The sequence below is a fragment of the Genypterus blacodes genome, unplaced genomic scaffold (assembly GCF_046128005.1).
Source record: "Genypterus blacodes isolate CSIRO-AG114 ecotype Tasmania unplaced genomic scaffold, CSIRO-AGI_Gbla_v1 ptg000003l_1, whole genome shotgun sequence".
Lineage (NCBI taxonomy): Eukaryota > Metazoa > Chordata > Actinopteri > Ophidiiformes > Ophidiidae > Genypterus > Genypterus blacodes.
Window position 1 is genome coordinate 9,044,489 of NW_027466817.1, and position 12,234 is coordinate 9,056,722.

Below are 12,234 nucleotides of genomic sequence, written 5' to 3' on the forward strand. Positions count from 1 at the left end.
ATGAGGACTCTGTGCCGTCGGTCGACCCTGCTAGCTGTCGTCGTGGTGTTTGCACTCACTGTGATGTCCAGTGCTGAAGCTAAGATTACCCAGAAGCCCAAGTACCAGTACACTAAGAAGCCCATCTCCCAGGTGACCCCCAGTGTGCCCAAGACTCCCAAGACAGTGTCGAGCAGGAATCCCGTGGTGCCCCTCCCGCAGCCGGCCACAGACAGGATCTCCCCCTCCAGTCACGCTGAGAACACTGGGCCTCCTGGTGTTGGCCACGAGAACTACACCATGGACTACAACGAGTGTTTTTTCAACTTCTGTGAGTGCTGCCCACCTGAGAGAGGCCCCCAGGGGCCAAAGGGGGACAGAGGCTTGGCAGGTAAATGAACTTGTTTGCTGTAACTAAGAAAGCTATAAAGATACAGATCTAACTAATTCATCAGTTTGTTATAATATTGAGTACATTTATTTGTGTTTATTTAGCGGCAGCAGGTGACAGGGGTCCTCCTGGACCCACTGGTGTACCTGGAACACAAGGTCTGAGAGGTGCTAAGGGGTTAAAAGGAGATAAGGGTGAGCATCATTATGTCATATTTCATAAATAGGTTTTTAAAAAATCAGAAATGCATTACAAACATTAAAGTGCTTAGATAATGTAATTTTTAAGTCATTTCACATCCAAACTCTTGCTTTGTAAGTTGTTGCATTCAGGAGGTTTTATATAACTGATAATGGACATTATCACTTCATTAGGGGATAAAGGTGACAGAGGAAACAACGGTGTAACTGGGACACCAGGAATTCCAGGGAAACCAGGACTGAGAGGTGCAGACGGTGACTCTTGCTTCAGTAGTTGATGCATGCTGCGATGCTGTTGCTCGGCTCGTAATGAATTATCGCTTACTCTGCAGGTGATGTTGGCGCTAAAGGTGAGAGAGGCGGAATAGGGTTGCAAGGTGTCAGAGGAAACAGTGGGGAGAAAGGTGAACCTGGCCAGAATGGGACAACTGCTGAGAAAGGAGAACCTGGAAAAGAGGGACCAGCTGGACCTCAAGGACCGACACAAGGTCTGAAGGGAGATAAGGGAGAAAGAGGAGAGTGTGGCATCCTGGGAGAAAGAGGACTGAAAGGTGACAGAGGGGAATCTGGGCCTCCTGGCACGTTGGGGCAGATGGGAATTCCTGGAACGAATGGGAAACATGGAACTCCGGGTCCCCTAGGTGTCAGAGGTGATCCGGGAGCTTCTGGACGACAAGGGGATCAAGGAGTTAAAGGGCCACAGGGGCCGGAAGGCATGAGAGGGCTGCTGGGGCCAAAGGGGGACAGAGGTTACCCAGGGATGAGAGGGGACCGAGGATTTCGTGGGTTCAAAGGAGCCAAGGGATCAGGACTCCAACCGCCGCACTCCGCCTTCAGCGTGGGCATCTCTCCACGCAAATCGTTCCCGCCCTCCGGCTTCCCCATCCGCTTCGACAAGGTCTTCTATAACGACGAGAACCACTTCAACCTGTCCTCCAACAGCTTCACATGCGTTCACCCTGGAGTTTACGTCTTCTCCTTCCACATCACCGTGCGGAATCAGCCACTGCGTGCCACGCTCGTGGTGAACGGGTCGAGGCGCGTGAGGACGCGGGACTCCCTGTTCGGCCAAGACATCGACCAGGCGTCCACCCTGGTGGTGCTGCGGCTGGCGGTGGGCGACCAGGTGTGGATGGAGACGTTCAGAGACTGGAATGGGGCGTACGCCAGCAGTGAGGACGACAGCATCTTCTCTGGGTTCCTGCTCTACTCGGACAAGGCCTGATCTTCTCTTCATCCACGGACTCTCCCAACTTTGACCTTACTCGCTCAAAGGTCCAACCTGGTGGTGCTGTGTGTTAGTCACTGCTGCTGAATGTAAAGTGGCAGGATCCCAGTCATGTTTATTGATCCAATGCCTCAAGATCTGCTTTCACACTTCCAACCTAAAGTCCTTTAAACTCTATGACCTCCAACACACAAGGAATCTTCCATCGCTAATACATGAAGACGCATTTTAGTACAGCAGATAACAAACTAATCAATTTCTGATATTTTACTGTGGGTCAGTTGGAAAACAAATAAATTGATATTTAGTTTTTGCGATTGAACTAAACAATGACAATGACATCATTGTCACATTGGAATCTTATCTTAATTAAAAAAGTAAAATACTACTACATTTTTTTTTTTTTTTGCGCAGCAGTGTGTTTGCCACTGTTGGCTCTTTTACCAGAATAATAATAAAGCGTAATAAATAATTATTTAAAGTTGCAACATGTATCTTTTTAAAAACAGTTTTTGTAGATTTTGCCAAAATCGTCATTTCATCCAGACAGGAACACAAACATTTAGCACATTTAGCGCCACCTACTGACGAGACTGATGTGGGGAAAAAAACGTTTTGAGGCACAAACACAGCCGGAGGGTATATTCAAAGAAATATGAAATTCTATGAATTCTGTCCATGTATATGTTTTACATTGTTCATGTGCGTGTCGGCACTGACAGGTAGATAAAACATATGATGTCTTGATTACACACACTTGATGTACAAATGTAATTTTAATGAGTTTTGTCACCGTTGCACCCGTTGCACACATGCTGTGATGTCACATACCACCATGGACGACTTATTCACAACGTCCAGAGACGACTTTGTGGGTAAGTCGTCCATCAGTCGTTCGATGGCGATGGACAGAATTCACGCTTCTCACGTCGCAATTTAGTAACGATGCTATTTGTGTCAGTTCACTGATTCGCGCTATGTTAGGAACCGGTGATAGTCTAGTAAGAGTGATGAAATAATGCAAAGCAAAGGAAGATCTTAATATCTACTGCCAAATACTACATCGATAACTAATGTGTAAACCGTAACGGTGTACTTACTTAAAATAAAATCAAGTAGTACTTGTAACTCATAGAATGTTTTATTTACTTTGATACTTGGTAAACTGTAAAATGAATCATCATCCTCATCGGTCATACAATAGCTTGTGATGGCAGCAGAGTGTATGATGAAGGTTTAAGGTCTGGGATCATGATGTCATAGCATCTTGCCAGTCGGCAGAGCTCGCAGAGCCCCCGGACATCTCAAAAGGCTCAGCGGTCACAGTTTGCTTGGTGTCATCATCATCATCATCATCGGGTGGCAGAGTCTCCGTCTGTGTGGACCTCGGGGTGAAGTGTTCCACGGTGGTCAGGGGATGAGGGGGAGGGACTGATGAGTGGGACTGCTGAGGTGAGGGGGACGCTGGCACAGTCTCAACAGCAGGGGGCAGTGTGGCATGTGGGTCGGCTCCTCCTTCTGCAGAACGCGGCTGTGCTGTGTGCTGGATGCTGGGGAGGCCTGGTGGCTGTTTGGATCCTGGTGGGTCACAGATGATTCAACCTTAGAACTTGCAATATGCAGAAAATATGTCAGTGACAATGTTTCAGAGATGAATCTTTGCACTCACTACTGTTGCAACAAATGTAACCTGATGGTGGCGCTATAACGACCACAGTTTCATTTTGTAAATAACTTTGGAACCTGTTTGCATGAAAAGACTGAACCCTCTACCCAGACGCATCAGTACCTGGCGCTTGTCCGTAGTTTTTGGGTTCACTCATCTTCACCACGTTGAACACTGGCACTCTGGCCTTACAGTGATACAGACCCGCAGACTTCTTGGCCAGCAGCGTGTTTTCAGAGGTCGCTGTCGCCAGTGATTTGCCGTTTTTGTAGAAGTAGAAGTTTATGGGCGGGGCAGGAGGACGGGCGCTGTACTGGACGTGACAGACGAGCCTCAACATAGTTACTGGAACGTTATAGGAAATGATTTCTAATATTGGTTGTGTAAGAAGTTCTGGGGAAAGAACAAAGAAAACACAGAGTAAAACACAATGCAGAAGTCTGAAGCAATCTATGGAGAAGAAATCCAGTTCAGTCTAACCTGAGATGTACAACTGAACAGCCACTGAGTGGGCCGAGTGTGAGCGCATCTGTATGTCCCAGGTAGACCTGCAGGAGTAGAGTCCCTGGTCCTCCACTCTCACTCTGCTGAGGATGAACTGTGGGCTGTGTTGTCTAATTGTTTCGACACCATCTTTGTACAGAATCACTTCCTTGAGTTGCGGGCTGGAACGGGTGCGACATGTCATTGTCACATCCTCTCCAACGATGGAGGAGCTCGAAGTGAATTGCAGGATGGCCCAGCCGCCTGCAGCAAGAGAGCACAAACACACCTGCCCCTTTAACACAAGGTTTCATTTTTAGGTATTTTACTTTTTATCCTATTATACGTATTTGATCCCTTGGTTGTCTATATTTAGGTGTTAAGTGGTGATTTCGTGTTGAACCAACAAAGTTTTTTTATAACCTGAATAGTTATTGGAGTTTTGGTATGAAAAGGCTCTTAAAATTTTTATTTGATTTTTGATTTTAAAATTCTTATTTCCCTATATTTCAGGGTTAGGGTACAATTCTAACTTCCTATGTTGTAATATTCTCACTCACTTAAATTACTTTAAGTTGACCTATTTTATTAAATTCTATCTAAATCTAAATATTTCTTTATGTTACTGTTATTTTATTTGCTTTGTTTCATTTTTCCTGATTTGTTTTTCTAAACATACATATTTACATTGCAGCCATCGTGAGAAACACTTAAAAGACATGATAGACATGAGAATTACTACAAGAATAAAAGTTGATTGGTTAATTGGCTGATTGATGGGCACTTAAAAGTTAGCAGCAGAAGCAAGGATGATGGTGATGAAGAGGAGGAGGAACAGGAGATCTCTTTAACTCACCGTCCACGTTGATCTCCAGCAGCAGGCTTGGGCGGGTGCGTGTGATCCCAACCGCCGTCTCCCTGAACCCCTGGCAGTAAAACTTGCCACCGTGTTTGGGCTCAGCATTCCACAGGATGAAGTCCTCTCCGTTTTGTGAGAGCAGCTCCCCTTCCCTGAACCACTGGTACTGCCAGGTGGACTTCTTGTCATCGGGAATGTTGCATCTCAACCGGGCGCCCTCCCCTGAAAAGATCCTGGGTTCCCCCTCAATCTGAGTGAGGACAGCCTGGATCGAAGCCACATAGACAGCTGCAGAGACAAGAACACCAGGATCAACCAAGGACAACATCAAAGCTTCCACTTCACAAAAACAGGTCCAATGACTCAAAAGCCAATACATTGATTCTCACAGAACGTTACGATTATGCGGTGTTAAGTTGTTCTGTATCCAGACTTTGATTCAGGATGTGACTGTAAGAATATCTACTTACTTGAGGAGACGATGAACTGTGGAAGTGTCAGGGCGACTGAAAGAGGAAATCAGGTTAGAAAACTCCCATTTGAAGTTGATATTATCAAAACACAAGGTGTGAAAGAATGAAAATGAGCTGAGTATGACCCACCGAGGAGAGAAACAACTGCATCCATTCTGAGTGTTTAGTTTCTGACCAAATCGTGGGTAGACCTTTTATTTTGCATGACAAGGGAAGTGAGAATGATGCTTTGCGGTTTCACATAGGAAATCCTCTTTCACATGAGCAACCTCGTCACTATCATTTCTCCCTGTGTTACTTAAAAAACAATACCCAAGTGGCGTTGGACATCATCAAAACTAGGCCAGTGCGGTCAGGGAGTCTGCACGCTCACTACATGCTGACGGGACAAATACTTAGGTTTCGATCAACAAGGTCTCTGTCAGGCAGACTCCATAATCAGAGACCACAAGGTCCAATGGGCCATGATCCCAATGAAGAAGAAAATCAAAAAACAAAGACAAAGCTTTAGACTGGACCGGTCCAACTATTGTATAAGTATTAATTTGTGTGGGAGGTGCAAAACAAAGTTGTAATTATCATTGAAATTGTAGTAAGGCACAAAAAGGGGCGTGGCCCATGTGAATGGATGTGGATAAAATGACCGAACACACTCCTTCCCATGGTAATTCCCGTCTACTTACTTTTGACAAAACCATAACAATTGCGTCATAGGACACATACGATTCCTGGTTGATAACATAAATCCTGAATACACGCATGACGCGAGGGCCTATGACTGTGACACAGAGCTTTACTTCCCGTCTTATATTTCCTGTGTGATATTTTGCTACAGCATATGTGGCCCAGACTCACTTTATGAGCGGTGTTGTTAACGTGCAATTGTTTTCCTGAAAGCATCATCTGTGATACATTAACCCCATTTAAGTAAGCAGGATCTTTTGGTTAATAGAAATGATTTACTGCAAACATATTAAGTCACCAAGCGCAAAAATACAACATTTTCACACCTGTTTGGACATCACCTGAACACAGCGCACCAGTCTGAGGTCCACATTACTCTGATATAATATACACACACAGAAACAGGCACAGACACACAGACACACAGACACAGACACACACACACACAGACAGACACACACACACACACACACACACACACACACACACACAGTTAATAAAAAAGTTAATACTTTCAGGTCAAAGTTCATTGCAGTCTCCATTTCTATAACAACCTGTGATAAACTTCAATTCTAGAGAAAAACAAGATAGTCATATTCTTAGTTCTAGGAAACAGGGCATCAACCTGATGAATAAACTAAATTTCCATGGGTTCCTCTTTCTGCCCCATGTTAAGACATGTGAAAACTATCAAAATAACTTTCCTGTAAATTTACCAGATTCATCAAAGCTCACTTCCCTTTTTGTGATGAACTCTTGGAATAAATCTCCTTAATTTCCTCAGATATCTATGTGTAGAATAGGAATTTTAAGCATATATTCTTTGTTTTAGTACATGAAACCAGGATTGACTTGACCGTAACCAAGCACATTATCATAATTATTATTATGTCTCTCCTGTATTGTTTGCAGTGAAGCAAATGTATCTATCCACGCAGAATGAACTCTCTCTGTTTATCCAACACTGGTTTTGGAACTGGCTCGTGAGTTAGTTGAGTTCACATTTCTACAGATGTGGAAATGTATGTAAATTTAAAATAATGTCTAGATCTTGACAAGCAGTTTTATATATATAGTGTTTAGTGTTGTTATTATTGTTGAAATTGCACTTGTTTTTCTTAAGAAATTTCAGGTTGTTCATAATATGTTTTGTAAAAAGATGTATAAATGTAAACATGTTCAATATGTACTTGTACTTCTTTGCACTTCAACAAAAGGAAAACTTGGAGTTGTCCATTTACATCCACTTATAGCCCACTAGAGTTCAAATTGTAAGTAAGTAAGTAAGTAAGTAAATAAATAATAATAAATGCCTGTTGTCCGAATGGCGTTATGTTGTGGTTTATTTGTTGGATTGCGTCAATGTTGTAGCCAGACGAAGTTATTTAAGTAAGCTCTGGATCCTTAGCAGAGACGCTGATCTGAACGCACATAGGGAGAATTACAGAGAAGAAACTGTTCAACGTCCGTTCGACTTAGTTAACATCTGAAAGAAAGTTACGTCGAAACAAACACTGGTTGCTCGGCTTAAAGAGGTGACACATCTACGCTGAAGAAGGTGAAGAAAGTGAACTTCTCTTTACTATTACTGTTGCTGTCCTTCTGAGGTGAGTTGAGATGATGATGATGATGATACGTGCAAGTTTAATACCCGCACTAACGCCATATCTCCTGCTTTGGTCCAGATCCTCCTCCAAGGCCCGGAACAGGTACGAGAACGCCACCGGTGGATCGGAGCGGTACTGCAGACACTCACAGGATGAATATTATGTGACACTTTAAAAGTAGAAGCACTTACTAACTCGTAGTCAAGGAGAGCAACGTCAATGTAACGCAGCATACATTAGTGTAGTCACCGTACGTCATTTAAACAAACCCACCTGTCATGTGTACATTGACTCGTGTTGTACTTTCCGCGACAACAAAGCACCACAATCTGCGATACATATCCAGTCCAGCTGTTACAGGTTACAGCCCAAGGATCAATAACAGTCACAAACAGCTGTAGCGGATTTCCATACACATCACAAGCGATGAAGGATTAGACTCAATGAAAGATAAAGAAATACACTTTTCTTTCAATGTTGTCTCCTAATATGGCCCAGGAAATTATCGTTGATACTCCTGACATCGTTTAACATTAATAAGTCAGATTTAAATTGGTTTTGTAAGTAGCTCTTGAATCAAAGATGATGTCGTCCAACAAACAAGTTCCAACAAGGATCAGGTCATCAGAAACAATGATGTCACACTTCTTGACTGAATTGTACATTTGTACAAAATGGACCTCATGAATACAAATCCATCTATTTCATCTTTGGCTCTTCCAGTCACCATCACTTTGAATTGGATTGTGTGAACCTCCAGCAGCTATGAGTGTAACAGCAGCAGTGTGTGGAGTCATCCTTCTCTCTCTCTCTGTACCAGGTACTGTCACTATAAATCTACACTGGAACACTGTTAGTTCACCTGTGTTTCTTTGAAGTAAAGTCATGTTGTGTTTTATTGGACAGTTATGTGTGTGTGTGTGACCTTTTCAATGTCCACAACACAAAGTTAGTGTTGATGGAACAATGTTGTCCATTTATTTGTGCATAGTTTGATTTATGATGACATAATATTATGAGGACTGGACTAATTACCAGGCAGCACAGCCAAAGCTCTGATATATTTGATTATTTTCCTCTTATTTTTGAAAATTTTCTATTCAATCCATATTTAATAGCTCAATCTGTTGTTGGGGCAAACAGTGTGAAAGCAGGGGGGCTGTAGTGGGAGCGCTGGGGGCTCAGGTGGGACTGTGGCCTAAATGATTTCCATGTGTCGGGGGGGAGGAGGTCACGACCGGCTTGCAGAATAACAATAGTAACATCTTAGTTGGACACAATAAATGGGCTGTTTATTCACATAAAGGCTCCACTTTAAATAACTTCAGGGAGACTTTGATTAATCCCTTTCCTATGTTGTTGCTGGTGAATGTTTGGAAGCTTCTTCATGTGTGATGTGATTGTGATGTGTGTGTTACAGTGGTGCAGGGGAAGGATGGCTGGGCTGTGACCTGCACTCTTACTGACATCTGTGCTCCAGAAGGTTCAACCGTGAACATGACCTGTATTGGCACACGCCCGTCCACATTCAAAGTGGTAAAGAAGGATGGAGAGTTGGTGGATGTGGGCACAGACTCAGGTCACGTGGAGCAAACCTGTGAGACAAACACCTGCACTCTGACATTCATAGAGCTGAGACACAGCGACACAGGTGTGTACAAGCTCACACCAGAGCAGAAGGACAGAGAAGATGTTGGTGGACCTGGAGTCACTTTGACTGTCACAGGTAAGTTTCATCTGATTCATCTGAAGATTTGATTCTATTTATTATCTACAAACTTTAAATATTTAAGAAAACACGACTGTGAACCGTGTGTGTGTGTTTCTGCTCTTTACAGATCTCAGTGTGAAGGGCAAAATGTTATCGCCTTATAGCAGAACGCTGACATGTGTCAGGAGCTGTCCTCAGTCTGCTCATCCCTCCTATGTTTTGTACAAGATTGGAGGGAAGGCACACAGTGAAAGCCAGACTGATGGAAGGGCATTTAATCATGTGGACAGCTTCCTCTGTGCTCTGAAAGGACACAAGCGTTTCTACTCTCCTCCTATGTGTGAGTGAATGTTTCATAGCTCCACCTGCTGCAGCTTTCATCCTGACTTACAGTATAATTACTAAAAAGTAAACAAAGAGACAATAAACTCAGATTTCCGAAGTAGGATTTCTTATTTTGCTTTCAGTTACACTCTGGTGTTTAAAGCCTGTTTTCATCTTTTAGGTTTCAGGGATTCAGACTGTAACAAAATGACTTACACCAGCCGAAACATCTGTGCCCCCAAAGGCTCATCAGTGCACATGTCCTCTACAGTCAGACTTCATCTTACTCCAATGAGTTACTCATTTTGGTTCAGTCCTGGACGCAGACATCAGTGGAAGAGTCCCTCAGAGCCTGAGACCCTGCGGGAAAACACCCAGTATTCACGCCGTGTTAGATATACTGAGAAAACGTGGATAGGGAGACGGTGGTACAGGGGCTATGAAAACAACCTGACAATCAGAAATCTGACAGAGAGGGATTCAGCTGAATATCGCTTCATAGCCGACTCACATCCTCCCCACAGCTATTACTTGGGGGATTTACCTGGTATAACTCTGACTGTCACAGGTACTGATGGACACAACTGACGAATATAAATCTGCGCCATAAATATCACACAGACTGATACATGTGTGTGTCTAATGTTTTTTTTCTCCTTCTCAGATCTACATGTGGAAGTCACGTCTTCGTCTCCTAACAGCAAACAGCTGAAGTGTGTCAGCAGCTGTCTTCCGTCTGCTCGTCACTACGTTTGGTTCAAGAGTGGACAGAAGACTGATGATGCGGGAGCGTCTCTGACAGTGGACTCTCCTCCTGCACACAGCTTCTCCTGTGCTCTGAGAGGATACGATGGTTTTCCCTCTGCTCCTGTGTGTGAGTGACTTCACTGTCTTCCTCTAGTACAGCGCCACCTGCTGGAGCTTTTAGCCTGATGTTCAGTGACTTCATGCTGGACGTTGACACTTCATAGTGCACAGAGCTCAGCAGTAAACTCACATTTCTGTATGGTGCTTTGAGTTTGACTGAAGCTGCAGGCTGAGCTGTTTATCTTCCAGTTTGAATATTTCCCTCTTACCACCGCTTACACCTCACTTACATGTTCTGATCATCTGTTTCAAGGGATGAGGATTAAGGTCAGAATTAAGAGTGTCCATAAGCTACATGTGGGCCAATATTAGAGAACCATTGGGAATTTATATTCACATATCCGTGATTTCACTCCACAATCTTACTGACTGCTGCTTTAAATATCCAGCACATATTTACTTTATATTAAAGACATTTCAACGTGTCCATGTCTGTTCCTCCAGACGTGTCCATGTCTGTTCCTCCAGACGTGTCCATGTCTGTTCCTCCAGACGTGTCCATGTCCGTTCCTCCAGATGGAGAGCTTTTCAACGAGTCCATGTCTGCCCCTGATGTTCCAGATGGAGATCCAATGCTCACTGCTGGAACAATCAACGCTGCTTTCCTTCTGCTTTTCTCCCTGCCCCTCTGTGGTGTCCTGTGGCTCAGGTTCTGCTCTGCTCAGCAAATCACTGTAAGTTGAATGTTTTTAGCCATTACATTTGTTGTTCATCTATTTTCCCAGATGGAAGACGTCTAAGGCTAGTGCACATCGCCACATCGCCACCTCTGTCATCCTAAAGCACACGCTGTCTCTCTGTCTTCAAATCTCCCTTCCTGTTCCTGTTCCTTCTCCATTTTCCTCTTTGTTCACATTTGGCCTAAAGTCCATACAAACGTTTGTATTTCTGACTTGGCTCCTTGAGTTAAACCTTAAAAAGGCCTTAAACCCAAATAGTCTTCATCCTGCTATAATAAGTCCATAGGTGTAATGTTCATAGGTATTTGTGTATCTTCAGAGTTTTATGATGGCACTTTGTCAGCCAGGAAGTAATGTGAACAAAAGAATATGCTTTTTTTGGGGGGGAAAGTGAAATCTTGTAATTCAGCTTGTTGAGGGTGGAAATCCAGAGGCACTGTCAAAACCAATCAAGGTGATCACTAACAACCAGACCGGAACTGATCTCTGCAGAAGTCTCTGGATCACTTGTTTCCAGCACATATTGTGCCAATGAGCAACAAAAGTGATGTTGTAACCACATGATGTCAACCCAGCAGGTTTCAGAGGACAACAAGGTGCCAGCCACAGTAGACTTGGAGATCCTCATACAGGAGGGAAAGCAGCAGGAGGAGGAGTAGACCAGGGCAGTGACGCTCAACACTGCTGGGACTTATTCTGCAGGGTTAGCATCTCTTATCCATTAGCATCATCCTCACTATAGGGTTAAGAAACCACAACTGTAGCAAGATTTAAAGTTGCATCTTTACACATTACATTCAGCTTAATGATCATATCAGGCACGGCTCAGTGAGGAAAAGTAACAGCTTCAGCGGCTGCAGCTTCACGCTTGTGCTTCGATTTAAGTGCAAAAAGCGCAGACGTGAGCCACAGTTGAGGACGTCGGAGTCTAGATGTTAGAACACAACTCAACAAGTCCAGTCTCATTAAACTACAACAGCTCCATGTCCACTGACCTGCAGACTGAACCTTGCATTCACACATTTCCTTTCATGGCCTCCTCCTCCTCCTCAGGAAAACCCGCGACTGCATCCCTGCACCAA

General features: G+C 43.9%; 2 protein-coding genes across 4 annotated transcripts; one reads left to right on the top strand and one right to left on the bottom strand.

Moving 5' to 3' along the window:
* otol1b (otolin 1b) lies at window positions 1-1,795 on the top strand. Its single transcript, XM_076142954.1, has 4 exons — window positions 1-370; window positions 475-564; window positions 745-816; window positions 903-1,795. Exons 1-4 carry the CDS (start codon window positions 1-3, stop codon window positions 1,793-1,795), a joined length of 1,425 nt encoding a protein of 474 aa, XP_075999069.1.
* A 1,125-nt stretch (window positions 1,796-2,920) lies between these two features.
* Window positions 2,921-5,484, bottom strand: LOC142990422 (high affinity immunoglobulin gamma Fc receptor I-like). 3 transcript variants are annotated; one of them, XM_076140319.1, is made up of 7 exons: window positions 5,409-5,484; window positions 5,277-5,312; window positions 4,804-5,094; window positions 3,945-4,211; window positions 3,588-3,857; window positions 3,365-3,376; window positions 2,921-3,325 (listed from the first exon to the last, which is right to left on the bottom strand). In XM_076140319.1, exons 1-7 carry the CDS (start codon window positions 5,431-5,433, stop codon window positions 3,048-3,050), a joined length of 1,179 nt encoding a protein of 392 aa, XP_075996434.1. In that variant the 5' UTR covers window positions 5,434-5,484; the 3' UTR covers window positions 2,921-3,047. The 3 variants fall into 3 exon arrangements, with proteins under 3 accessions (XP_075996434.1, XP_075996361.1, XP_075996505.1); XM_076140390.1 differs by having other exon boundaries at window positions 3,238-3,325; window positions 3,365-3,407; XM_076140246.1 differs by having other exon boundaries at window positions 2,921-3,376.
* Window positions 5,485-12,234: the final 6,750 nt, after the last annotated feature.

Excerpts from the sequence above, each read along its gene's own strand:
- LOC142990422 (XM_076140246.1), bottom strand. The coding sequence starts at position 5,433 with ATGGATGCAGTTGTTTCTCTCCTCG. Across the intron at positions 5,313-5,408 it reads TGCAGTTGTTTCTCTCCTCG|TCGCCCTGACACTTCCACAG; the intron begins GTGGGTCATACT and ends TTCCTCTTTCAG. Across the intron at positions 3,377-3,587 it reads AAACTACGGACAAGCGCCAG|GATCCAAACAGCCACCAGGC; the intron begins GTACTGATGCGT and ends GTGACCCACCAG.
- otol1b (XM_076142954.1), top strand. The coding sequence starts at position 1 with ATGAGGACTCTGTGCCGTCGGTCGACCCTGCTAGCTGTCGTCGTGGTG. Across the intron at positions 371-474 it reads GGGGGACAGAGGCTTGGCAG|CGGCAGCAGGTGACAGGGGT; the intron begins GTAAATGAACTT and ends GTGTTTATTTAG. Across the intron at positions 817-902 it reads AGGGAAACCAGGACTGAGAG|GTGATGTTGGCGCTAAAGGT; the intron begins GTGCAGACGGTG and ends CTTACTCTGCAG.